The 26,749-nt window shown below is 41.7% G+C and overlaps 1 protein-coding gene across 4 annotated transcripts in view; it reads left to right on the plus strand.

Moving 5' to 3' along the window:
* Window positions 1–26,749, plus strand: part of DDX58 (DExD/H-box helicase 58) — a 46,837-nt gene that overhangs the window by 2,218 nt on the left and 17,870 nt on the right. For 2 of the 4 annotated variants that reach the window (XM_040963811.1, XM_040963816.1), the window contains exons 2-11: window positions 5,886–6,020; window positions 15,077–15,258; window positions 16,147–16,294; window positions 17,267–17,389; window positions 18,339–18,446; window positions 18,788–18,941; window positions 19,513–19,771; window positions 22,023–22,185; window positions 23,507–23,611; window positions 26,300–26,457. In XM_040963811.1, the coding sequence (XP_040819745.1) occupies window positions 5,886–6,020; window positions 15,077–15,258; window positions 16,147–16,294; window positions 17,267–17,389; window positions 18,339–18,446; window positions 18,788–18,941; window positions 19,513–19,771; window positions 22,023–22,185; window positions 23,507–23,611; window positions 26,300–26,457 (1,535 nt within the window). The remainder of the gene's footprint in view (window positions 1–5,885; window positions 6,021–15,076; window positions 15,259–16,146; window positions 16,295–17,266; window positions 17,390–18,338; window positions 18,447–18,787; window positions 18,942–19,512; window positions 19,772–22,022; window positions 22,186–23,506; window positions 23,612–26,299; window positions 26,458–26,749) is intronic. The other 2 variants (XM_040963815.1, XM_040963814.1) reach the window with 2 other exon arrangements.

Raw genomic sequence — 26,749 nt, forward strand, 5'->3', positions numbered from 1 at the left:
CAGGGTCCCTGATTTTATTACCCAGCCAGTTTCTTTTTAAACAATGTTTTGGTTTTTATGCTTTGTTTATTGATTTTTTTTAATAGGATAGTCCGACACAGAGAGGGGAGGAGAGACAGAGAGGAAGATCTTCTGTCCGTTGATTCACTCCCCAAGCAGGCACGATGGCCAGAGCTGAGCCAACCTGAAGCCTGGAGCCAGGAGCTTCTTCTGGGTCTGCCACGTGGGTGCAGCAGGGTCCCAAGGCTTTGGGCTGTCCTCGACTGCATCCCAGGTCACAAGCAGGGAACTGGATGGGAAGCGGGGCCACTGGGATGAGAATCAGTGCCCATATGGGATCCAGGCACTTGTAAGGTGAGGACTTCAGCTGCTAGGCTATCACGCTGGGCCCATAAGCCAGTTTTTTTTAAGGTTCAATTGTTTTTGAGATTTTTAATGAAGATTTACTTATTTTTATTGCAAAGGCAAATCTGCAGAGAGAAGGAGGCAGAGAAAGGTCTTCTGCCTGCTGGTTCACTCCCCAACTGCCTGCAACAGCTGGTGCTGAGCTGATCCGATCAGGAGACAGGAGCTCTTGCTGGGTCTCCTGCACAGATGCAGCGTCCCAATGCTCTGAGTCATCATGTATTAGTTTAGTATTGACAAGGCAGAGAAGTGTTAAGATCTCATGGATGTGTTTAATATGGTCAATTTTAGAAATGTATCTCTCTCTATATATAGACATATAAATGGACTTTTTTTTTTTTAAAAAAAGAGATGTATTAATTTATTTGAAAGCCAGAATAACAGAGGGAAAGGTATAGACAGAAAGATCTTCCACCTGCTGTTTCATCCCCCAGATGGCCCGAGCTAGGCCTGGCCAAACCCGGGGGATCAGGTGCTGCACCTGGGTCTCCCAAGTGCGTGTAAGGGCCCTAGTACTTGGGTCGTTTGCTGCTGCTTTTCCTAGGCTATTAGCAAGGAGCCAGCTGGAAGTAGAGCACCCAGGACATGATCCGGTGCCCAGGTAGGGTGGGGTGGCAGCTGCCACAAGAGTTAGCTTAGCCTGCTGCAGCATGGCACAGGGCCCCATATATTCAATTTTATACTCCATGTCCTGCTCCTCCGGTCTTAATTACCCTGTGTTAGATTACAGAAAAATCTTTTCTAGTAGATTTATTTCCTTACTGGAAAGTTCTGAGTAGCAGAGAGAGATTAGAGTGAGCTTCCATTCGCTGGTTGACAGCGAAATGGTCACAACAGCTGGGTCTGCACAAAGCTGAAGCCAGGAGCCAGGAACTCCATTGTGGCCTTCCACTGAATGGCAGGCACCCATGCTGTTGGGCCACTGCATGACCAGCTGCCAACTGTATTAGCAGGAAGCTAAATCAAAAGTAGAACAGCTGGGTTTGCTCAAATAGCACTCTAGCGCAGGATGTCAGTGTCACCAGTGGTGGCTTAACACATTGCACCATCCATCATGCCAGCATCTGCCAGCAGACATGTCTGTCATATTTCTCTCAAAGTGCACCTTCACCAATGTTATTCTGTAGTATGTGGGTTCTTCAACTTTGGGGAAATGTCCTAACTTGACTAAACCTTGGTTTCATCATCCTGAACATCAGAAAAACATCTCTGAGCATACTGAGGATTGAAGTTGATGGCACTAAATAAGTTTTAGATGTTATGTTCTACCTCAGAATCACTAGCCTTTATCCAATAATTTCAAAATATTTATTTTCATCTTCCCTGGGAGGACCTGAGTTCAAGCCTTGGCTCTGGATTCTGATTTCAGCTTCTCATGAGTGCAGACCCTCGACGGCAGCCGTGACAGCTCCAGCAGCTGGGTTCCTCCCACCACCGTGGTGGTAGACCTAAATCGTGCTGCCAGCTTCTGGTCCTGAAACCTGCGCAGCTCTGCCGACTGTGCCCATCTGGGGGGCCTGACCTAGTCTGTGGGAACCCTCGTTCCCTCCCTTCCCCTGCCTTCTCTTTCTGTCTGCCTCTCATAGAAAGAACTTTAAAAAGTCAAATTGAAGATAGGAAGAAGCGCACATAGTTCATATCTTTAGATACTACTAAGAGTGTACTCAAAGAAAATGGACTTATTCCTATTTCAAAACTAAACTAATGAATTAATGAATTTCACTCAAGCATGTATAAAAAAAACACAGCCGGATTGACCCCAAAGAAAGCCTGTCAGCTAAAAGGAAAACAACAAATAAAAGTTAAAAAAAATTTTCCGTGAATTATTGGTGCTATTAGAATTTATTCTGTTTAATCACTACACCCTTAAAAAAAAAAAAAAAAAGAAGTAATTTTCCATTACCGGAACAGCTTGCTATGCACAAAGGAATCTCACAAATCCAGTTCAGAGAAAAGGTGAATTGCCCCGGCAGAAAACTTGCTCTGGAATTGGAACACAACATTTGTTAAAGCAGCTGGGGACGACGATGGTGGCTTCATCCTCTGCCTGTGATGCCAGCTGCTCTACTTCCAATCCAACTCCTTGCTGTGGCCTGGAGAAGCAGCAGAGGATGGCCAGAGGCCTTGGGCCTCTGCACCCATGTGGGGGACCTGGAAGAAGCTCCTGACTCCCAGATTGAGACTGGCACAGCTGTTTGGAAGTGAAAGACGATGGAAGAGCTCAGGCTCTCCCTCTAACTATGAGTTTCAAGTAAATATAACTTGAGAAAAGAAAACAGTTGCTAAAGGACAAAACAAACTATTAAAAGTAGCCTTTCTTCTCTGTTTTTTCTCATGGCTTTGCCAAGATTGCAAAAATTGAGCAAATTCATGTTGTTGAGGGAAATGGGCGTTCAAAGGTTTGATGGAGGTCAACAAGCATAGTCATTGGGAAGGCATTGGGTACCATATGTCAGTGCTTTATACTATGCACTGCTAAGTCACATCCTAATCTGAGTTTTAATTTTCAGGAAGGCATGGTAGAGCAAGCAAAGACCTAGATGTGTTTGTACTAAACACATTTTAACTGTGTTTGAAGAAAGGTAGATTAAATACACATGGCTTTATGCTATAAAACAGCACAGTTAGTAAAATGTTGATGTGGATCCATATGTACTGATGGGAAATGGCATGCTAGGATGGCATCACAGGAAAAATCTTCCCCCAAAGATGTTTTTTTCCTCCTAGTGTTCTGAGTAGATGATCACTTCATCTTCTAATGTGGCCAGCTGATGGCAGAGAGGGTCTCACCATGGTCACAATAAATCTAAACAGCTCAAGATCCTGTGAGGCAATTAGTGTCTCCATTTGTGGCTTGGATAAATCTGCACCTCCGTGTGCTACCTCAATAGTGACTGGTCACATGTCTAAAGAAACACAAAGCAGCATTGGAGCCTGGGAGCAGGGGCATGACTGTTTAAGGACTGGGTTCAAGAACAGGATAGACTGATGCGAAGGAATGGGGTAGAATTTGAGGCCCAAGGAAGGTAGCAGCAGCAACAAGCTGGGTTGCTGCTTGAGGTTCAATTGTGTCCCAGCGAATAGTAAGTTGAAGTCCTAATTCCCAGCACCTTAGAATGTGAGCTCCTTTGAAGTAGGTTCTTACAGAGTTCATGAATATGAGGTGAAATTGGAGTAAGGTGAGCCCTTTCCCCCTTCCCAGGGTGGGCATGACTGATGTCCCTTTAGGAAGACAGCATGTATATAGACAGAGAGAGGCAAAGACACCCCCTGTGAAGACAGGCAGAGACAGATGGGAGTGGTGTTGCCACAGGCCAGACCAAGGAGCGGTGATGTGAAGACAAGGGCTAGAGGGAGTGCAGTCAGAAGCCCAGGAAGGTCAGAGTCCCCAGAAGCTGGGAAGAGCAGGGAATGCATTCTCCCTTAGAGATTTCTGAGGAAGTGTGGCCCTGCTGAGACCTGGATTTCAGACTTCTGGTCCCTGACACTGTGAGACAAGGAATTTACATTGTGTTAAGCCTCATGGTTTGTGGTAATTTGAGCCTGCAGCAGCCGGACAGTAATACAGATGAACAGAGAAGTACTGACAACAGGGTCGGCCTTAACCTACCTGTGTCCCACATGCTAGTGCCTGGTGTGTCACTTGCTCTAGTTCTGGATTTCTGCTTCCTGCTGTAGCAAACCCTCTAATGCAGTGGTGGGAGCTCAAGGTTCTGCCATTCACGTGGGAGAGTAGAATGAGCTTATGGCTCTGAGCTTCAGCTGTTCTAGTCTTGGCCATTTATGCCTCCCAAAGGGCAAATAATAATAATCATAGGCACGTGATAATTGACAGACACGTGTGAAATTTGGAATCCTCCTAGATTGGTTGGTGGGAATGTAACATAGTGCAGCTCCTTTGGGAAGTGATTAGATAGTTCTCTACAGAGTTAAAAATGGAGTGAATATGTGATCCTGCAAACTCTCTTAGGTGGATAGCCAAGAGAAATAAATGCAGATATTTACAAAGAAAGTTGTATGTGAATGTTGGTAGCACTATTATTCATAGTAAACAAATGTGTATACATCACAAATGCGTGTTAACTGAAAGGGGGGAAAACAAAGTGTAATATGATTCATACAATAGAATATTACTGGGCAATAAGAAAGGAATGATACATGGTACAAAATGGATTAGCCTTGAGAATGGTATGCTAAGTGAAAGAAGCCAGTCATAAGGACTACATGTTGTGTGATTCCATTCATGTGAAATGCTGAGAATAGCAAACCTATAGAGATTAATGGAATGAGTGATTATTTTTAGAGCTAGGAGACATCATTCCTTCCTCTCTTTACACTGGATCTTAGCAGGCCCAGCAATGACCCTTCCTCTTTTCACTCACTCAGGTTCTCTTATCTCAGAGGAGACATGGGTTAACCAGCCAATTTGATTACTCCCATGGAATCTGTAAACTATCAATAATTTAAAAATCAGGTTGGAGCCCAGTGACATGGCCTAGCAGCCAACGTACTCACCTTGAACGCGCCCGGGATCCCATATGGGTGACAGTTCTAATCCCAGCAGCTCCACTTGCCATCCAGCTCCCTGCTTGTGGCCTTGGAAAGCAGTTGAGGACGGCCCAAAGCTTTGGGACCCTGCACCCACGTGGGATACCCAGAAGAGGTTCCTGGCTCCTGGCTTCGGATCGGCATAGCATCGGCCGTTGGGCTCACTTGGGGAGTGAATCATCGGACGGAAGATCTTCCTCTCTGTCTCTCCTCCATTCTGTATATCTGACTTTCCAATAAATAAATAAATCTTAAAAAAAAAATAAAAATCAGGTCGTAGTAAGGCAATATTTTCATGTCAAGTCTAGACATGGCATTTTTTAGTCACAATGGCCTTCACATTGGTAGGCTGTTTCTGGCAACTGATATTGCTCTCTAATTCCCTTCAGTTGTTTTTTCATTGTCTTTTTGTCTGTCTTGTTGTTGTTACAAAGACCATGATAAAGCACTGTGAAAGAATCCTGGTTGACTTCTAACTGCTCGTTAAGTCCATTGTAATTGTTACTGAGACCACAAAGTGTTTCCCTCACACTTGTTCATTCAGCGTTTGAATCAGCCCTTTTACAAGTATTAATTACAATAATAATAATAAGCAGTCGACATGTCAGATGAAGGTGTAGTTCTTCCTTTGAACCTGTTGCTGGCATGATTTTTTTCCCCTTAGTGTGGGTTTTTTCAGGTATTGAAGACATTGTCTCTGAATGTGTTCTCAGACATTAATATATAACTAGAATTTTCCATAGAATGTGGGAAGGATGGATGTACAAGCATGTGGCAGTGGCTGGCAGACATTTTTCTGCTCTCTGAACGTTCTTTCCTGTGTTATGAGTTGTTAACATGCTTTTCTGCCAGTTGGGTAGGTCTGGCAACCCTTTTTAGTTTCTCTTCCACTGCTTAAGGAATTGATGGCTTAATCTTGGTTCTCTTTGTAGAACAAATTCAGTATATTCAGGCTGAGAAAAACAACAAGGGCGCATTGGAGGCTGCCTCACTGTTTCTCAAGTACCTGCTGCAGCTCCAGGAAGACGGCTGGTTTCGTGGCTTTTTGGATGCCTTAAGCCATGCAGGTCAGTTTATTCTTTTTGCAAATCCAAGTGACTTGCTGTAGAATGCTGTAAATGTGGCAAGCTATGTGTTTTGATGTTTCAGCATATGCTTTGTCTTAGTCTGAAGCGACATAAATCAAGACTGTTCTCAGCCTGATAATCTCATTGTCTACAGAGATTATCCTAACGAATGTGTGAGTGAATTAAGATTATTGAATAGAAGAGTAAAATCATTTATGAAAATGTTAATTGCATTTTTACTCACTGAAAGCAAATGGAAAACAAAATAAGTGCATAATAGTAGTGAAAACTTAACGTAAAATAATATTTTTGGCTAAATGTATAAAGTCCAAATTGAAGAAATTGATAGTAGTATAAAATGCGTAAAACAAGTCGTAAGTGGGATTATACATCTGTGCACACAGAGCAAAAACTTGATACAGAGATATCAGTTATCTCCAATTGCTCTGTATATTTAATGAAATTTTTATACTAATCCATTTTATTGTTGATGATGTTTATGTAGTTGAGAGTGATATATGCCCTTAAGGACCATTGATTAGGGTGGAAGGATCAAGGCATGGGTGAAACAGAACGAGACAACTGCCTCCCACTTCCCTTTTTTTCTTTGTGAATCTGGGCAGGTTGGGAAGAGAAGGAAAAAGGCCACTCCCATCATCCCCACTAGTACCCTGGAATGGGGGATGGCCACCTGATGTCATCCCAGGGTCCCCAATGTGGAGCATGTTCTGAATGTCCTGTTGAAGGTGGTTTAGATAGTTCTGAGATGCTGTTGATTTCATTGATCCAAGGCTTAGCAATTTCTTCCAAGGTCCATTTGCCAACATATTCCACCTTAGAATTTTCATTTGCCCAGAAAGTCAATGTCAAAGCTTGATCAGCAGAGCTGTCAAATGTTTTGCCCTCCATGGTACAAGATGTCCTCTGCAGGCCTCAAAGAACTGGTTATCCTGTCCTCTATGAGCATATACCCTTTACTGCATAGGCCTCAGCAACTGTAGAGACCAGTTCTGACACACACATCACAATCCTGTGATTTTTCACCATGGTCAGAGTTTTGAGTCCAGTGATCCAGCTGAGGAATCCCCAAACAAACCTTACCAGAGGTTACCCCAACCTGACTCCTGTGTGTGCCAGCCAGTGTGGAGTCCAGCCCAGTCCATCATCCACATCAGCCTATACATACAGTGGTGGTTACAGTTACCTGGTCAGATCTGTCCTCACCCCCATCTTATAACCAAATCAATGGATGCTGTGGCCCAGCCTAAACCTACCCACCATGCACTTGGCCCTTACACATGCCAGTGGGAACTGTAGCCTAGTTGAAGTGACCCTCAATAATCCCACTATGCTCACCACAAGCCTCTATACTTGCACATGCTGGTATGTACAATAGACTGGTCCAGTTTTTTTCAGATCCCGTCTGGCTCTTGTGCACATCAATTGATATTGGAGCCTAGCTCAGCCAAGCCAACTTCACTATCCACCTCATACTCATACTGGCTTATGTTACAGCCTGTCCAGCCCGGCCTGGATATAGTACTTTCCAGGTGGTTCTATTGTCTAACCTGACAGAACTTGCCCCCAGTTCCAACACCTGCTGGCCAATGCTGTGGCAAAACCCAACCAGCATGCATTTACTTTGGCTCATACATGTACCAGTGGATAGATCACTTAGCCCAGCCTGGCTCTTCCCTTAACCCAGCTCACATGCAGTCCAACAGGCTTTGTAATCCTGCCCAGCCTGGTCTTCCCCTAGTACCAGCTCTTGCACTCTCCAGTGGGAACAGTAACTCAACAGGGGAGTCCTCACAGCTCCCCTACTGAGCTTGACCCCATCCCTCTTAGGTGTGCTGGTGGGAGCTGTGACCCAGACTGCTATGGTTCATCTCAACTAGGCAACTGGGGATAGGCTAGCCTACATTGCCCAGCTAATCCCCAGTTCTAGCTCATGATGGTGGATACTACAGCCTAGCCCAGTCCAGCCAGCCTGCCCTCAATCCCGTTCCTAATATGAGCTGGTGTTGTGGCCCAATCTGGCCTGTCCTGCACGCTGTCCTGATTCTCACATCTGCCAGTCAGTGATGTGAACTGGCCCAGCCTTGCTCATCCCCAGACCTGACCCACACATATGCTGGTGAATATTATAACCTGACTTGGTCTGGACTGCTCCCAGTCATGTTTTTGTGCTCACCTGCAGGGACTGTGTCCTAGGAGAGGAGTTCCAAGCTGCTCTGTCAGCTCTCCTCCCAGTGGGTCTTTGGCCCAGCCTGATTTGGTCCACCTCTTTTCCTAGCAGGTACAGCAGCCTTGCCTAACCTGCCCATATCCATTCAGACTCTTACTATTGGTCATTACAGCCCAACTATGCCTGGTCCACCCCCAGATCCAGTACTCCCATGGTTCAGCAAGTTCAGAGAGTTAGCCAATCCTGTCCTATACCCATTCTGGCTCTTTCAAGCACCAATGAGTTCTGGAGCCTGCCCAGCTTGGCACACTCCAGATCCAGTGCACACGCATGCTGAAGATACTATAGCCATGTCCAGCCCAGTTCACCTCCCTCATTCTGGTTATTGCACTCACGAGTGGGAGCCACAGGGCAGCCGGGGAGTGCCCTTAGCTTCCTGACCATGCTCGCTCCCAGCCACTGATCTTGTGCATGCTGGTGGTTGCTCCTACCCAGCGTGGCATAACTCATTCCCTGATTTGGCCTTTGCTATCAGCTGCCGTAGCCTGTTCTGGTCCAGCTTGGTCCTCCCCAAGTCCCACGTCTTGCTGGTGAGTGCTGCAGCTTAGCTCTGCCCAGCCTGCCCCTAGCCCTGGCTCTCATGGGTAGGTGTGATAGCCTATCCTAGCCTGGCATTGCCCACACTCCATCTGGCTCCTGTGCATGTCAGTGTGCTCTTGTTTGGCCTGGCCCTGCCCAGTCTGCCCCCTCAGAGCCAACCCATATACCTGCTGACAAGTGAGGCAGCCTTGCCCAACCTGACCAACACCCAGCCCTGACTTAATGTGCTCACCAGTGGGAGCAACAGCCCAACAGGGGAGTTCCCTACTTTTGCACACCAGGCCCACCCCCAGACCCAGATCTCATGCATGCCAGTGGGTGCTTGCCGGAGTCCAGCTCCAGCTGAGTTCGGAGCTCGAGAAGGGTGCGTGAAGTAGGCGTAGAAAGAAGAGACAGACCACTACAATTCCAACATCATTGTGGACCACGCGAGAAAGCTGTCCGCTTTATTTATACAGAAGCAGTACACAGTCTTTTTTAGGGCATTTTGACATAGCTTCAAGGGGGGCACAATTTACAACTGCTTGAGAGGCGAGTGAGGGAGAACCCCACATTCTTTGCTTATCTCGGCTTGCCAGCCCCTACTTACTTCCCTCAAGTCTGGGTCCCCTCCTTGGCGCTGTCTGTGACAACCAGACCCCTACCTTGAATTATGCATGGGAAAAGGGCTGAGAACTTGGTTTATGGGGATTAGGGTATTGGCACCAAAGGTCATTAGGTCTGCAGGCCCACACAGTTTGCTAACTAAGCAAGAGTTACAACGACGGAAGGAACTGCAATTAGCAATGAGCCATGTTTACTCCATTTAGGTTTCTGCTCTACAATGGGCAAGTAAATGTTTCCAAAGACAACTCTACAGATAGTTTCACCTTAAGACAGGACATTATCCATTCTGATGTTGCAGCCAACATTTTCTCAGTAGACGACACATCTTATTCAGTAATACATTCCTACTACAATTCTTATTCTATAACTTATCCATCACTTAATGAGAGAAATACATCAAAAGAGAAAAAATATAAAAATCTAAGACAAAAGTTTCAAACATTAAATCCCTCTACAATTGTAGGCTCTACAACCTCATAAATGATCAAACAATAATCAAAAGTATACATGATGTTAGTAAAGTCACCCTATTTCCTCTAGTTAAAAATTATGAAGGCAGCCAAAGCAACTACATTTACTATGTTCTAAAGAGTTGAGAGTTGCAAGGACAGGCTAACCTTTAAGGTCACAGTAGCTATATTTTGCCATAGCAGGATAGCCTTTAGGGTCACAGTAACTATATTTTTGCTATAGCAGGATGGCCTTTTGGGGTCACAGTAATTATAATAGGATAACCTTTAGGGTCCCAGTAACAGGATAGCTATATTTTTTGTCATAGCAATTTCAACCCATACTCCCATCACTTCCATTAGTTTGTGAAACTCTTATCAGGCCATTTCCCAGAAAGTATGCTAAATATTTGGGCCAGGTCTCAGAGCAATGGGTAGGCACACAATAAGGTGTCTGGAAACAGCATGGGCTTAATTGTACTCCTGTGCGCAGTTAAAGGCCCACTCACCAAGACATTATCAGTAACATTAACTTTTAAGCTCATGTTGGTTGTAAAAGCCATCTCACAGGGGCAAACTATGCCTAATAGATTGCAGAATTCTTAGTGGGGTGGTTGAGTGTCCATGCAAACAGGGGGTGAGACTGCATCAAGGTGGTCAGAGAGAAATCCGCCGGGCCCTGCCAAACAGCTGTAAGCTCCCCCAGGCCCTGCCAAGCAGGGGAGCTGTTCTCTTCACACCTTCGTGTCATTAACACCTACTGCACGGACACCAGGAGGTGCTAGACCCTTACCTGATACAGTCTGCCCTGAGTGTCAGCCTTTGTGTATGCTGGCAGATGTTGCGGCCTGGCCTGCCCCATGCCCAATTCTTAGATGCGAGTATCGATGCTGTGTCCTAGATCAGCCTGGCCTGTTACCAACTGTAGTACCCATGAATGTTGGTGAGTTCCATGGTCATGCCTAGCTTAGCCCACCACCACCCCAGCCCTTAAGCAAACCATCTGGCATGGCAGTCCCACAGGAGTGAGTCCATGATCCTCTCCCAACAGAATCTGCTTCCAGACCTAGTTCTCTTGTGAGCTGGTTAGTGTCATGGCCCAGTCTAAATGGTCCACGCTCTGTCCTGACACTCACTGGTGGGTACTATGGTCAAGCCCTGCCACGAAGGCCCCCTAGCCAAAGCTTTTGTGTGTTGGTAGGTGGTGGTCTGTACCAACTAGCCCAGCTCAGATCTCCCACATGAGTGGATGTATTAGTTTGGCCTCAGATCCTCTGGTTTCTCTCCTCTAAATCACCTGGTCTCAGCCCCCTTGTTTATCTGTAAGTGTAATAGCTCAATTGGTGGAAGTTACTCCCCACCTGTCACATTCTCCCTCGGCAGTCCTCCTTCCCACTCGTCTTCAGAACTGCTTCCCTGTTCAGTCCACAGCCCCCATGGCTGTGAGTGCGCAGATCCCCAAGGCCAGTCATCTGGCAGTGTGCTCTGCCAGTCTGGGGTCCTGCTTGCTCTAGCAGGGCCATGCACATGAGTGTGAGTCTCCAGATTCTGTCTGCTGGCATGCCAATATCTTAAAAGAGAGAGAAATAGAAATAGAAATAGAAATAGAATAGGCAACTATGCTGGCACACTGGTATTAACACAAATCTGGCATGAACCAGGCCATCCCAGGATGCCCACCAGCTCGTGACTGCCCTTCTTGCAGCAGTGTGGCACTTGCCTAGGTACAGCACAAACTAGGCAGTTGCCTACAGCTGGGATTTAATAAAATTTAATAAACATTCTCCATGCTTCTTCAGTGAGCACATTTCTTTGTGGTAAAAAAAAAAAAAGAAGATATATATTTTTTTCCTTAGAAAAATGTATAGTATGTTACCCATACTTCCTCCTATGGTGGAGCTTCCTGCTCCTATCTAAGTAAGGCAGTACCCATTAATTGACCTTTCCCATGACTGCTCCTTTGTCCTCTTCTAGCCTTCAGTAGCCTCCAGAATATTTTTAATTTCTATGAGATAAGCTTTTTTTAGATTTCATATGAGTCAGAATACTTGTCTTTCTGTGCTTGGCTCCTTTACATAGCATAGTGATCTCTACTTTTGTTGTTGCAAGTGACAAGATTTTGTTATTTTGTTATTTTTTCTTTTCTTGAATTTATGTATTATGTTTTCCTTGTCCGTTTGTAGTGGGTGGACGCTTAGGTTTGCATCTCTTGGCTAATGTGTATGGTGCTGGAACAGATGCAGGAATGCAGGTGCCTCTTTGGCACCCATGTCATTTCTCTTGGTTGTATTTCCATAATGGGATTGCTTCATCCTATGGCAGTTCTGTTCTAGTTTTTTGAGAAACTGCCACATTGTTTTCCACAATGACTTAAATAATTGCTACCAACAAAATGCAAAGGTTTTCTTTTCTCCATGTCCATGTCGGCACTTGTTACCTTTTAAGTTTTGGTTTTGATTTATTTAAGCCAGTAGAATCAGTGTGAGAGGACAGCTCATTGATGTTTTGAGTTTCATCTCCCTGATGACTAGTGATGTCAAATATTTTTTTTTTCCACGTGTCTGTTGGCCATTGTTTTTCTTTGAGAAATGTCTATTGAAATCTGGCTATATACTTTTTTTCCTACAGAATTGAGTTTATTATGATTTCTAGTCTTTAATCAGATGTAAATTTTGCAAGCATGTTCTTCAATTTTGTATGTCATCTTCACTCTTTTTTTCCCCATCTGCTGTACAGACACTCTTTAGTTTGATAAAATCTCATTTGTCTGTTTTTGCTTTTGTTAACTGTGCTTTTGGGATATGATCCAAAAATCCTTGCCCATTCCAATATCCTGAAGTGTTTTCCCTTGTCTGTATGTTTCCTTGTAGTACTGTCAAAGATTATTGTCTTATGTTTAGGTATTTGGTCTATTTTAAGTTGAGCTTTGTGCATAGTGAAAGGTATGGGGTCTCATTTCATTTTTCTGCAGTTTTCCAAACACAACTCATTGAAAAGACTTTCTTCATTGAAAGTCCTTTCTTCAGTGTGTGTTCTTAGTACTTTGGTCAAAAATTAGTTTGCTGCAGATGCATGTGTTTGCTTTTAGACTATTTTCTATTAAACTGATCTATGTACTTGTTTTTTGTTTTCATTGTTGCTTTTCACAATGCATTTTTGTAGGTATAGGATTCATCCCTCCCTGTCTTTCTTCCCCCCATATTCCTCTCATGCCATTTTTCCCTGTGTTATCACATAGTTTAATTCCTTAGTACAAGTTAAAAGTTTAACTTTCTGACATTTAAATATATCATGACATAATAAGTAAGGCAAAGGTAGAAAACTTCATATTGTATTTTAGAGGAATATTTACAAATTTCATTGCGAGTCTTTTATTCAGAAGTTGAGGTAATTGGTTATCTTATATCAGAGAGAACATATGCTATTTTTCTCCTGTGACTGGCTTACTTCATAAAGCATCATGATTTCTAGCTGGGACCATTTTGTTGCAAATGGCAAGATTTCATTCCTCTTTGTGGTTGAGTAGTATTCCATGGAGTAGATGTACCTCAGTTTCTTTATCCATTCCTCTGTTGGTGGACATTTGAGTTGATTCCATATCTTTACTATTGTGATTTATATTGCTGTAAATATAGGGTTGCAGGCCACTTTCTTGAATTCAGATTTCATTTCCTTTCAATATGTTCTCTCTCTCTCTTTTTTGATATGTTGTTCTTTTAGTGACAATATATACTGTCTTATTTTCTGTAGCTTTACAACATATACAAGGGCAGATTAATCTTTGTGCTCAAGATTCATTTGGCTATTTGACATCGCATCCACATTTTCATAGTGTTTTTTTCCCCCTAATTTTGTAAAAAATGTCATTAATACTTTTGATAGGATCTCACTGAATCTGTGAGTCACTCTGGATTGTATGTATCTTTTAAAGGTATTAATTCTTGAATGTTTCATAGTTTTGTCTTTCATTAAAAATCTGTTTTAATGGGTTTGGTTTTTTGTTTGTTTTATGGTAGCTTTTGGGTATAGATTGCTTCTTTCTTTTTCAGAATATTCACTATTTGTTCCAACACTATTGAGATTTGTATGTTCATTTGTTACAACTTTGCTGAATTTATTTCTTAGGTCTAACAAATTATTGATTCAATTTTTGCAGATAACATGATCTTACATGATATTTGATATAGTCCAGCAGTAAAGTCCTTGCCTTTTCTTTGGTGGGAGAGCTTTTGTAACTGATTTAATCTCAGTACTTGTTATTGGTCTTATCAAGATGTTCTATTTCCCACATGAGTGGCAGGGGCAGCTTCTGCTTTTCCTAGGCCATTAACAGGAAACTGGGTCTAAAGTGGAACAAACAGGTTGTGAACCTATATTCATATCAACTGCCAACATTGCAGGCAGCAGCTCTACTTGCTATACCACAACTCCGCACCATGATGGCATACAGTTCATGTCATTAGCATATTAGTAATACACTTTGCTGAGCTTGGTCTCTAACTCATTGCTTGCTCATTTATACCTATATGCATTAAGGGGATTAGATATCTCTCAACAGAATTCAAAATACCTCCTCTCAAAGCCATTTCTGCACACAGCAGCTTCTTTAAGATGGCCTTAGGTACTTAGGCACATAGGAATAAAATCCATTCTCTTACTGTACTAATGAAGAGAGTGTGAGCTTCTGGTTGCGCAAGATTGCAATTCTGTTAGATATCCTTAGAGCAAAATATTCCTGGATTGTTCCAGTTGGAAGTTACTTTTTCCTCATTAAGTTTCCCATTTAGTTACTATTCTTTTCTTGAAATAATGTTAAAAAGTTGTACACTTTAAAATTTCCCTTTTCCTTTGCTTTCTTAGTTGTTTTCCTGGGAACTAAGAATTAAACATGTTGGATTTGACTCATTTAGACATACCATGGGTTATGGGCAAAGTTTATAAGGTCACTTTGGAAGGAAAATTTTATGGTCAAAGCAGATGTACAACTTCAAATATGTTATTGACGGTTTGTCTTAAAGATAGCAGTCATTGCTAGGAGAATTCAAGTGTTTGTGCCTTAAACGAATATTGTTTCCTTTTTCAAAAATTAAGGTAATGTTCCAGTTTCTTGAGTTACTTCTCTATACACTTGAATGTAATTTCTCTGATAATAGTTTCAATGTATTTTTAAGATTTAGTTTAGCTCATCTAACTCCCTATTTTCTTCTTTTCAGGTTATTCTGGACTTCATGAAGCCATTGTAAATTGGAATTTCAAAAAAATTGAACAGTTAGAACAGCATAGATCACTTTTAAAACGTTTACAACCATTATTTAAAGACAAGATTGATCCAATAGAAATCCTTCCCGAAATATCTGACTGCATAATTAAACAGGAATATGAAGAAATCATGCAGGTATGTTCATGCACAACATTAAAATGAGGGGGAGTAGTTTGAACATGAGAGTATCTTGTGTCTGTTTCCACTGTTTAAGGCGAGAAAGATCATTGAAACCCACAAAAATCCTTATTATATAATGCATAATTACCTAGAATAGTACTTTTAATGTGAACTAATCTTTGTCAGTGTTACTTTTCAAATTTTTCTGTATTTTCACTTAAAATTATTTGAATAATTTTTGCAAATTGAAATAAAATGAAACAGCTCAGTAAACAAAGACTAAAAGGCTGAGACTAACAGTTAAGTAGTTAGGCTGTAGATACAGAATCATTTTTAGAGTCTTGGCTTAACCATTTATTAATGTATGATAATTTTAAGTTACTTTAGCTTTTCTTACCATTTTTTGATATGCATAAGATGGGAGAATAGTAGAAGTGCTGATATTTTTTAAGTATTTACGTATGCCTGGTCTATCAATAATATATTCATAATGCATTCCCTTCTTATCAATACTGAGACCATGTAAATCTCTCTACTCTAAAAAGTCATGTCATGTTATATTTTGTTATATCTGTCTGCATTTTAGTTTGTGCCAGTATCTTCATATTGTGAATGGTTGTCAAATGGAGTAATTCTTTTCCTAATATTGCTGGTAATGAAAGGAATAAGAGCTCAGGGACAGTAAGAAAGCTTGGCTTGACATAATGATACAAGTGTTTAAAGGATAAGGATAAAGGAAAGAGTGCTTTAAAAGATTGATGAATGTGAGGGAAAATGGTAATGTACTGTATTGTGTGGTGATTTTAAATCAGGTAGTACTTGAATTGACATTTTGCTATTGAAATACCATGCAAGAAAAACTATTGAAATAATTGATCAATAGACTGCCTTTGCCTTGCTTAGGTTTGCACCAATAGGGGGAAGATGGCAGGTGCAGAGAAACTGGTTGAATGCCTTACCAGATCAGACAAGGAAAACTGGCCCAAAACTTTAAAACTTGCTTTGGAGTATGGTGACAATGAGTTCAGTAAACTTTGGATGGCAGAGGAAGGTAGGTTATTCTGAGAAAGAACTTATAGATGGTGAGCAGTGTCCTCCTCCTGGCTGTGCTTTGAGCTCCCTCATTCTGTGTATTTTCGCTTACCAGCAGAGGTGTTTTTCCGTTTGATACCTGGGAATGCATCTCCAGGGAGAGACCAGCATGAAGTCTAGTTGTAGGAGGGAGTGTAGCTACTTGCCTACAGAATTTGTTTGGTTGCGTATGATCTCTAAAAATGTACCAGGACAAATTGCTCTCATCCAACATAAGCCATCTTCCCCATCGAATTTGAAGAAGATAAAGTCTAATCTTCATCCTGGCATAGATTATCTAAAAAATACCTTGGGAATTCTAGAATTACAATTTCAAGTTCTAAGATTTACTTCCTTTTCAAAGTTGAATCATGTTAGCCATTGCCTAGTTCTCTTGATAAGAGGAGACAGTTTGATTATGTGGGTCATCATTTGGCATCTTGAAGCTAACATCTCAAAGCATTATTTAAAGGCTAATTTTGAAATAATCCAAGTTTAGCTTTGTTTAAGCTTCTTAAACTGTCTATAAAAACATATCTGATTTTTTGGGTTAAGGGTGGGTCAGACATAGAAGATACAAGTGTCTGCTAAATGAGGAGGCTGTTCTCATGTAGATATAATATGCATATAAATATTTTGGAGTCTTGTTAAAATGATTCTTATTTGTGTTCAATGAAAGTCTTGTTAAAATGAATCTTGAAACTCAAGTATAACACATTCCCAAAGTTGCTGATCCCCATTCCACACTTTGAATTATACAATCCTGAATAACTTTGAAGTTCAAACTCTAAAGGGAAATAAAACTCAAGTTATTTAAGAGCGAATGGGGGTTGGTTGTCAGAATTATTAATGGAAGGTTGGAATTTTAATAATTATTTTTTGTGGGGTGTTCACCATCGAACTATGCTCAGATTATGTTAAGGTTCTGAAATGTTTTTCTGATTTCACGAAGATGCAAAAGGTGTCGAAACTGAATATCTTGAGGAGGATTACGTGGGAACTTCCAGCATCCATATTGTCTACCGGGAAGAGCCAGAATGCCAGAATCTCAGTCAGAATTCCTGTCTCCCTGCAGGTACTGGCGGTGTTCGTTCTTTTCCATAACAGTGCTCCTCTGGTATTTTATGTAGAAACTCTCTTGGCAATGCCCAAAGTCACAGTCTTGTGAAAAGCTTTTTTTTTTTAAAGAAGACTAAGGAAGAAAAGAAAATTTAAAAATAGAGACTTTTCTAGAATTCTAATTGCCATTCTTTTTCCATAGCTGCTCCCTGTCCTGGAAAAACCTTTTATTACTAAAAGTATGTGCATGTCTCTGTGATAAATGCAATGAGTCCCACCAGAAGTGTGTGTAAAATTTTAAATCAACCTTCCTTTCTAAAGAGATACTTGTATTAATTGTGAGCTAGTATGCAATTTCCTTTATTAAGATCCTAGGTGCCATTCAAGTGGGTGAGGGTGTTGCACTGCGCACGTGTGCTAGGCCTAAGGGTCACAGAGGGTGTGCGGTTTGCCAAAGACTTGCATGCTCTAAGGAGCTTCACTTCTCATACACACAGAGGGGCTCTTGTATAAGGTCACTGTGGTCCTAAAAGGCCCCCTAATATTTCTGGAAGCATATTTCCATAACTAGAGATTTACACAGTATGCCATATAAACAGTTCCTTATAAATATTGGTAAATATTGGAAGTTAGGATTAATAATGCTTAGCATTTAGAAAAAATATGATTTTAGGATAATTCATAGAAAAAAAATTTATGGGCTACTTCTACAAGTAAACAATGCAAGTTCCTCCCGCCCCTTGGGGGAGGATCATTCTAGAATAAAATCAATGACTGTAAGTTACTTTAAATGTATCTGACATGTTAAGACCCTTATGTTTCTTTTAAGTAAGGCCAGCTAAGTTTATCTTTATGAAAAAAGTTTCCCTTGCCACAGTGAGAATTCATATCCGTTGGATTACAGCTCTTGCTGTGATTTCTTGGAGCAGTATCTATTCAGTAATTTTGTTCCATTTGCTTTACAGAAGTATCTTTGGCTAAGTTGTGCAGCCAGTTGAAACCAAGAAATTACCAACTAGAGCTTGCTTCTCCAGCTATGAATGGAAAAAACACGATAATATGTGCACCTACTGGTAAACCAATTGATATTACATAGTTTGTTTGTTTTTTTCTCTTTTGTTGAATACTGTGACAAAATGGGCCAGCTCATTCCTGTCGCTTTTGTCTTTTGACAAAAGGGACTATAAGAAGTCTCCACCTAAGAGGAGAAATGCCTTATTTTGGTTTGCTTTTGGTCCTATTTGAGTGCATGTTACCTAGGAAGTAGCTTAATTTTCTTTCTTTTTTCAGTTACAATTCTGCAATTACTAGCTCATGTAAATGACCAGTTTCTGGTTAGTTCAATGGTATTAGAGGAGTCAAAAAGACAGATCTAATGTTAGTTACATGTTTTCTTCTTTCCCTGTGTTGAAAGGTTGTGGAAAAACCTTTGTTTCACTTCTTATATGTGAACATCACCTTAAAACACTTCCTCAAGGACGAAAAGGGAAAGTAGTTTTTTTTGCTAATCATGTCCCTGTGTATGAACAGCAGAAATCTGTGTTCTCAGAATATTTTGAAAAGCTTGGGTAGGTATAACAATTGCTCCAATGTTCTTTTTCTCTAGCTTTGTGTAATGCCTGTGCTTCTGCTTTGTTTTTTTTAAGTCATGATTAAAATAATTTTATAAGAGTTGGCATTTATATCAATTATGTATAATTCCTAATACAATTAAGTCTTAATTTTTTTTGTTAGACATACTAAAAATTCTAAACCCTTCTAGTTTACTTTTATGGTAAAAATAAGTGATTTAACAGATAATAAACCCAAGTACTTTTATATAGAGCATGTGTATCTTAACTCGAACACCCACACTAATTTGACATTTAAATATCACATTTATCTTTTTTAGTGATTTTTATAATGTGATAATCCTCTTTGGTCTACTGTTTGTGCTGTTAGTGACTTGAAAGAGTGAAGATATACTACTGTAAACTACCTTGCATTTATTGATTATTTGCTATGTCAGGCTTAGAACAACGAACTTGTCTGCAAACGTATTCCTTTTGGACCTACGAGCATTACTCAGTTAAGTTCACTTAGATTTCTGCTTCCCATTCATGTTACAGTTGGTAATAGGGGGTTTTGATTCTTTTCCAGGTACAGTGTGACAGGTATTTCTGGAGCAACAGCTGAGAACGTTCCTGTGAAACAGGTTGTGGAGAACAATGACATCATTATTTTAACACCCCAGATCCTTGTGAACAATCTGAAAGATGGAACTATTCCATCACTCTCTGTCTTTACTTTGATGATATTTGATGAATGCCACAACACTCGTAAACAGCATCCGTACAATAAGATCATGTTCTATTATCTGGATCAGAAGCTGGGAGGATCTTCAGAACTCTTGCCTCAGGTATCTCCACAGCCAGAACTCCCTGGGAGAGGAATAATCTCTCTAAATCCTGTTCACTTACTCCTGTGGCCATAAAGGCCACACTCCTGTGGTCTTTTCCAGCTCCTAAGTCATTTGACAACTTGTTGATCAATTTTGATTAATTCATGTGTTCAGTTAACATGCTGTTGTTCCTCATTATTCCTGGGAGATTGGTTCTAGGACACTGCACAGATGCTGAAATAGCTGCATGCTAAAGATATAAAGTGGGGTATATATCTACATATAACCTGTATACATCCTTCCATTTTATTTAATTTATTTCTGAACTACTGATTACACAATGCAAATGTTTTGGAAGTGGCTGTTACACAGGATTGTTTAGGGTGTAATAGGGGTAAAAGTTCACACGTGTTCCAGTGGAGATACATTTTGTTTTTAATATTTTCAAGCATTTGGTTGAATCTGTGGGTGTGGAGGACTGACTGTATTGTGTGCCTCCATGTGTCTAGAACCATGCTAAGCATTGGGGATACATGTATGAAAAGACATAATCTTCTTTGTTACGTAGCATTAGTTTCCTAGCAAGTCAGATATGTAAGAATTATGCTACAAGCATACTGTGGTAGCTTGACACGAGGGTGATCAGAACATGAATGAAAGCATTCCTGTGTGTTCAGTGAAAGTGGGCCACCATATAGTAGGTGCTAGCTTAGACCCAAACTAAGGACCTACATGGAGTGGTCCAGGTGGACAGCTGGATGCTTTTTAGTAAGAGGGTGCTGGTTGTCTAGAGGCACAAAGGTACCAGAGTGTGCTGTGCTCCATATTTGAGGCCAGAGCATGAGGAAGGAGATGAAATGGGACAAGGGAATGATTGATAGACAGAGATGCCTGGTGACACCAGACAGCATGGTAGATGTAGGCAAGTAAATGAATTGGTATGAAAAGCAAGGAGGAAAATCGTCTTTGGTGTCACCTGAGAAGAGGCAGGCAGAATCACTCAAGAGACCTGTTCTTGGATGGGCAGAGAATCTCTGGTGTGTAACTCCCTTCTTCTCTTAAAAATAGAAAAAGTAGATGAATTGCTGAGAACTGTCAATATGGAAAAGGGGTGGAAAGTTTGGGGGAGGATGGAGAGGGGTTGAAATGACAGGAAGAACAGAGAAGAATACACTGAAGATTGTTTCATTATATTGGGGATCCAAATGAAATTGGAAATCAAGAATTTAAGGGATGCCAACCTGCACATGTATTCAGCTCTCCAGGCCTAATAATTCCCAGTTTAGGAGAGGCAGTTTAGAAGGAACTCAGTATGGTGCCAGTAGATCCAAAAAGGGGAGGGAACAATCATATCTTTTATTTTTTTTCTTTCAGAATAAAATTGATGTAAACTAGTTTATTTGCTGGTGAGTCGGTTATTCAGTTATTATTGCATGGTTATTGGTGGAAGAAATTAATATTTATTAGGTGACCATTATACTCAGTCTTTAGAAATGTGTTTCTTTTTACTTTAAAGATTTATTTTATTTATTTGAAAGGCATAGCTACAGAGGTTGGAGTTGTGGGAGAGAGAAAGAGGTCTTCCATCCACCAGTTCACTCGCCAGATGGCAAAGCCGAGAGAGCTTCCTCTACCTTTCCCACGTGGGTGCAGGGGCCCAAGGACTTGGGCTGTCCTTGACTGCTTTCTCAGACCACAAGCAGGGAGCTGGATGGGAAGTGAAGCATCTGGGACACAAAGCAGCACCTATATGGGATCTTGGCCCATGCAAGGCAAGGACTTTAGCCACTAGGCTACAGTGCTGGGCCCATAGCTACCATTTTTAAATACTGATTGTTTCCCGACTTTATGGAGAGCTAAAGATAAATATCCGAGGACATTCGGCCAGTATGATGTGGCTGAAACACACTGAAAATGTGCCTGTTGTTAGTCTTTTTCCCTTTCATGTGTTTTCCACGACATGAAGGATGCAACAGTTACGAAAAGAGTAGTGCTGCGTGGATGGGTTTCCTGTCTGTTTCTGTACTGACCCGTGTTTAGCTGAGAAGTTGTGACTCCTGCACTTGGTACTTTGCCTAGTGAAGATTTTTTCCATTTTTATTTTCACTGAGAATGCCAGGGGAAACCCAGTGTGCTTCTATCTGAAGGTAGTGAAAAAGAAACAGAGAGAAAAACAGAAAGCCTATTCCACCAGGGAAGAATTCCTCCTGGGGCCGTAGAGACTCACCCTGTTTCTCAGACATCAGATAACTTGGAATGTTCCTTATAGGTCATTGGAATGACGGCCTCTGTCGGTGTGGGGGACGCCAAAAACACAGCTGAAGCTGTGGAACATATCTGCAGGCTGTGTGCCTGTCTCGATGCCTCTGTGATAGCAACGGTCAAAGAGAACCTGGAGGAGCTGCAGCAAGTTGTTTATACACCCCAGAAAAGTAAGCGGGATCCAGTAACAAGGCCTTGGAGTATCTGATTCTTGCCAATCCCTCATCTAGAGCCAGTTAGAGGAGCACTACATTTTGACCTTTTCTCTAATTAACAGAAAATATTTAACCCAAACTTGGCAAGTAGTCACATGTTCGGTCTCGCCTTCTAACTGAACTCACTTCTCAGGCAATGGGTAAACTTCAGAAGTGGCCTGTAATGAACAATCCGTCCTTATTCTTAAGTTCTCTTCAGCACCTGTCGTGAAGAGGTGCTGAGTAAAGTTAGCCATGCAGATAAGCAAGGACTGGCTCAGTGCTTCCCTGTGCTCTGGGTCTGAGGAAGATGCTTTGTAGTCACTGGTGTCTGAATTTCTGAAAATCACAACTGAAATAGCAATATCTGTGTTCATCAAGCCTTGTCTCAGGATATGATTTTTAAAAGTAAGATCGATCCTGGGAAGGACAAAGGGTCAGAAGATGTGTGCATCCTGCTCTCCGAGCAGCAGGTGACTTACAGTAGAATAAATGCCCAAGGAGGAGGGAAGGGTACAGTTAAGCTTGTTTGGGGGAATTGGGGAACTGTCTGTAAAGAATTAGAGAAAGTACCCAAGCTTTCTTTGTGTTCTCTTTGGGGTATCCCATGGTGCGGTCACTCTGAGCTTTCTGTCTCTGATCTTGTAAGCGTAATTGTGTTACATTCCCCTGGGCTCCTCCCACACATCCTCTGCTTTCCTCTGGCTGTCAGTGACACCGCTTTCTGCTTGCTTCTTACGTGTGCCGCGGCACCACCTTCCGCAGAAGAATTAGATTCCTTTCCTGGCATTCTGTAACACCTTGCACATACTTTCCTCAGAAAACCCCGACACGGTTATGTATCTTTCCAAGAACAGTCCTTCATACACACACAGTGTGCGCTTTGGACGTCTCACCATGACAGGGAACATGATAGACAGTTAATACTTGTGTTGAAAACGTACAGTCATGAATGATTATATTAATGTGAATGCTCTTGGTTGGGGAGGGAGAATATTAATGTACAGAGGCAAGGTAGCCGGAAAGCCAGAGTGAGAAATAAGATCAACTCTAAACTGTGAGGAAAAAACAGACGTTAGGATGTTAGGATCAGAACAGTAAACAACAAGGAGCCATTTCTACTTTTGATTTGTTGTCTTGTATTTTGGCATTCTTGTTTTATCAGATCACCTGCACGTGAGCTTGGGACCTCAGGTTCTCCAAAGGAAGTTACAATGGCAGAGAAAGGCTTGGTGATGTTTACTTTGAACAATGATGTTTTCTTTCCCAAATATATTTAACTTTCCTTTGGTTCTAGTTTTCAGGAAAGTTGAATCACGGAGCACCAACAGATTTAAATGCGTCGTGTCTCAGCTGATGAGGGAGACAGAAAGCCAGGCGAAGGGTATCTTTGAAGGATTTGGTGAGTTCCATTCCAATTTTCAGTTAAATAAATCCTATATTCTGTATTCTCCGCACTTGGGAATAGCTCTATGTTGTTAATTAATGTCATTTTACATTCTCCTGAATTCAGAAAATGTCAAGGCCATATTCAGTGGTTGACTTTCCTGATTAGAAGGATCCTTAAAATCACTCTCTATTCTCAGCTTTTTTGTTTGTTTTGTTTTAAAATCCAAAGTAAATTCATCTGGGTGTGCACAGCTGAAAAATAGCATCAAGTCATACTAGATGAAGTCAACATTGCTTATACATTCTAGATTAGCTTTTTGTCGTGGCATTGATGCCTGTTTGAGTGAAGTCTCCATTCCTCTCCTGGTTCAGGTTCAGACCCGGGAGGTGATCTGTGATTCTTTATTCTTCCGAAGTGCTGTCAGGGTGTCAGGATGGCCGAGTGGTCTAAGGCGCCAGACTCAAGCTCTGCTTCCCCGAAGTGCTCTCTTCTTCCCTTTGTAGTTCTCCATTCACAGAGTATTTCGCAAGGCAAAGGAAATACTAAAATTAAGGACATAGTCCCATACTACTGTGACAATAGCGGAAAAAAATTGTTGAAGGGGATTATGGGGAAGGAGGAATCCCTATAACTAAAACTGTATCATGGAAAATAATTTTTAAAATAAACTCAAGTATATTTGAAAAAAAAAAAGACATAATCCCTACCCTTAGGAGGCTCATAGTGAAACAATGGGATTGTTATTAATGCAAAATGGTTGCGTTTGGCAGGCACACACTGCTTATCGTGCTCGTGCGTGGGAACTTTGTCCCAGACTGGGCTGCATGGAAAGTTTTGGAGGAGCCAATGCCTGAAACAAAGATTTACTTACTTTTATTGGAAAGGCAGATTTACAGAGAGAAGTTACAGAGAGAAGGATCTTCTATCTGCTGGTTCACTCCCCAAGTGACCACAATGGCCAGAGCTGAGCTGATCCAAAGGCTGGGACCTTCTTGCAGGTCTCCCACATGGGTGCAGGGTCCCAAGGCTTTGGACCATCCTCTGCTGCTTTTCTAGGCCACAAGCAGGGAGCTAGAAGGGAGGTGAAACAGCCAGGGCAAGAGCTGGTGCCCATATGGGATCCTGGTGTGTGCAAGGCAAGGACTTCAGCCACTAGGCTACCGCACTGGGCCCCTGAAACAAATTTTGAAAAGTCAATCAAATCAAGTGGAGAATCAAGGGAAGTTGAAAGGAGAGAGTGAGCCTGGAAGTTTTAGAAGCTGTAAGCACTTTTTAATAATCCTAATATGTGAACAGTGAGAAGGATTGAAATTAGAAGAGAAACAATTGGTAGACAGGAAAGACCTGGTGTGCCAGCCAGGGCTTAAATTTTACTGTAAAAGCAATGGGACAGTTTTAAACTGTTTAGTGATATGGCGAGGTTACCAGTTAATGGAAATGGCAAGACAGGAAGTTCAGACAGGTCAGAGAAGGGAAGAAGTCATGTGCAAGGTGCTTCAACTGGAAGAGCTAAGATTGAATGGAAAGCTGGATTTGAAGGGGATGGGGAGGGCAGAGATGAGGTAACTTCACCTACACTTCTGATTTGGATACCTGGGGCTTGCCAGTAGGCTGTCCTGCCAGAGACGGAAGCAGCTTCAGCAAGCACAAGAGGAGTTTAGAATTTTGGAGCTGTTGAATTTGTGGTGTCTAAAGGACACTTCATGGTGTCTTCCCTTCTTTCCTTTCCTTTTTCTTTCCAAGGTTGTTAGGTCTCACACAGGTAGACTTGTCTGTCCTTTCTTCCATTCCTTCCCATGTAACCGGATAGCCTTCTTAAAATACCGCCTTTGTTATGTAAAAAGCCTGCTTAAAACTCTGTAAACCTTCTAACTTGATGGTTCTTCATGAACCATAAGGTTCTACTTATCTTTCCAGTTCTCTCTTCCCACGTGGATTATTTGATGAGCAATTCTTTCAGCGTGTTCATTCATTCATGCAGTGCTAGGCGATGATGCAAGGTGATGGGAATACAACATGGACCCCGAGACATACCTCCTGTCTAGTCTAATGGTAAACCCCAAAGTAGATGATGATGATGAAGCAGCAGCTGGAGGTAGACAGGTGGTAAGGCGTGCTTCACCAGTTGCATAAAGGCCAAGAGACTAGTGAGAGTGCAGGCACTTCTGCCTTGTAAATGCAGGAAGGGGAGTCAGGCAGATCGCAGAGCCAGTGGTATGAGTCTTTCTCCTTCATATAGTGAAACACTTGAGGCTGGGTGCCTTGCAAGGAAAAGATGCTCACAATTTTGGAGGCTGAAAGATGAAAGGGCATGTGCTGGCTGTGGTCAAGGCCTTGTGACAGATGGGAGCATGTGCAAGAGGAAGAGACAGCTCCAGACAGGAAAACGAAGATTTACATCAAGTTAAACAACATGCTGCAGAATTACCGATGTGTTTTTCATGATTAACAATGCAGCACAATGAAACTTTTTCTTTTCCTTAGCCAGTGATTTCCTCCTTTGTCTCTCCCATTCCCCTAGAAACAACAAGAAGAAATGGCAAATTGGGGAACAATGAGTTCACCCAATTTTTCCTAAACCTAGATCCATTCTACCCTAAGCAACCGTGTAGTTATTATAAAAAGTAAAATTGTAAGAAGTGGGGAAAAAAATCTTCTGTGCTTACTATGCCATTGAAAGAAAATATATTTTCTTCCTAGAAAATTTATGTCAACTCCAGAATAGGGAATTTGGAACACAGAAATACGAACAGTGGATTGTTGAAGTCCACAAAGCCTGCAAGGTGTTTCAACTGCCAGACAAAGATGAAGAGAGCAGGATTTGTAAAGCACTGTATCTGTGTACTTCCCATTTGCGGGTATGTTTTTTATTTGTGTGTGTGTGTGTGTGTGTGTGTGTGTGTGTGTGTGTGTTATTTGAAAAGATAGTCACAGAAGGGCTGCACTGTGGCAGCTGACAAACTCTTCTTGCTCCCAAGAGCTCACTTAGGAAACTTTCCAGAAAGTTCTTATAAAGCAAGCTCCGAAAGCTGTCCTATTAATATCATAGTTTATTTACTGAAGCTTAACACTGAAGATGCAGAACTGAACCAAAGGCTCAGACTCTATGCTGCGCCTCCTGCACTCGCATGACTGACATGGCTAGGGAAA

This window comes from Ochotona curzoniae, unplaced genomic scaffold, assembly GCF_017591425.1.
Source record: "Ochotona curzoniae isolate NIBS_2020 unplaced genomic scaffold, NIBS_Ocur_1.0 scaffold_3208, whole genome shotgun sequence".
In the NCBI taxonomy this organism is placed as follows: Eukaryota; Metazoa; Chordata; class Mammalia; order Lagomorpha; family Ochotonidae; genus Ochotona; species Ochotona curzoniae.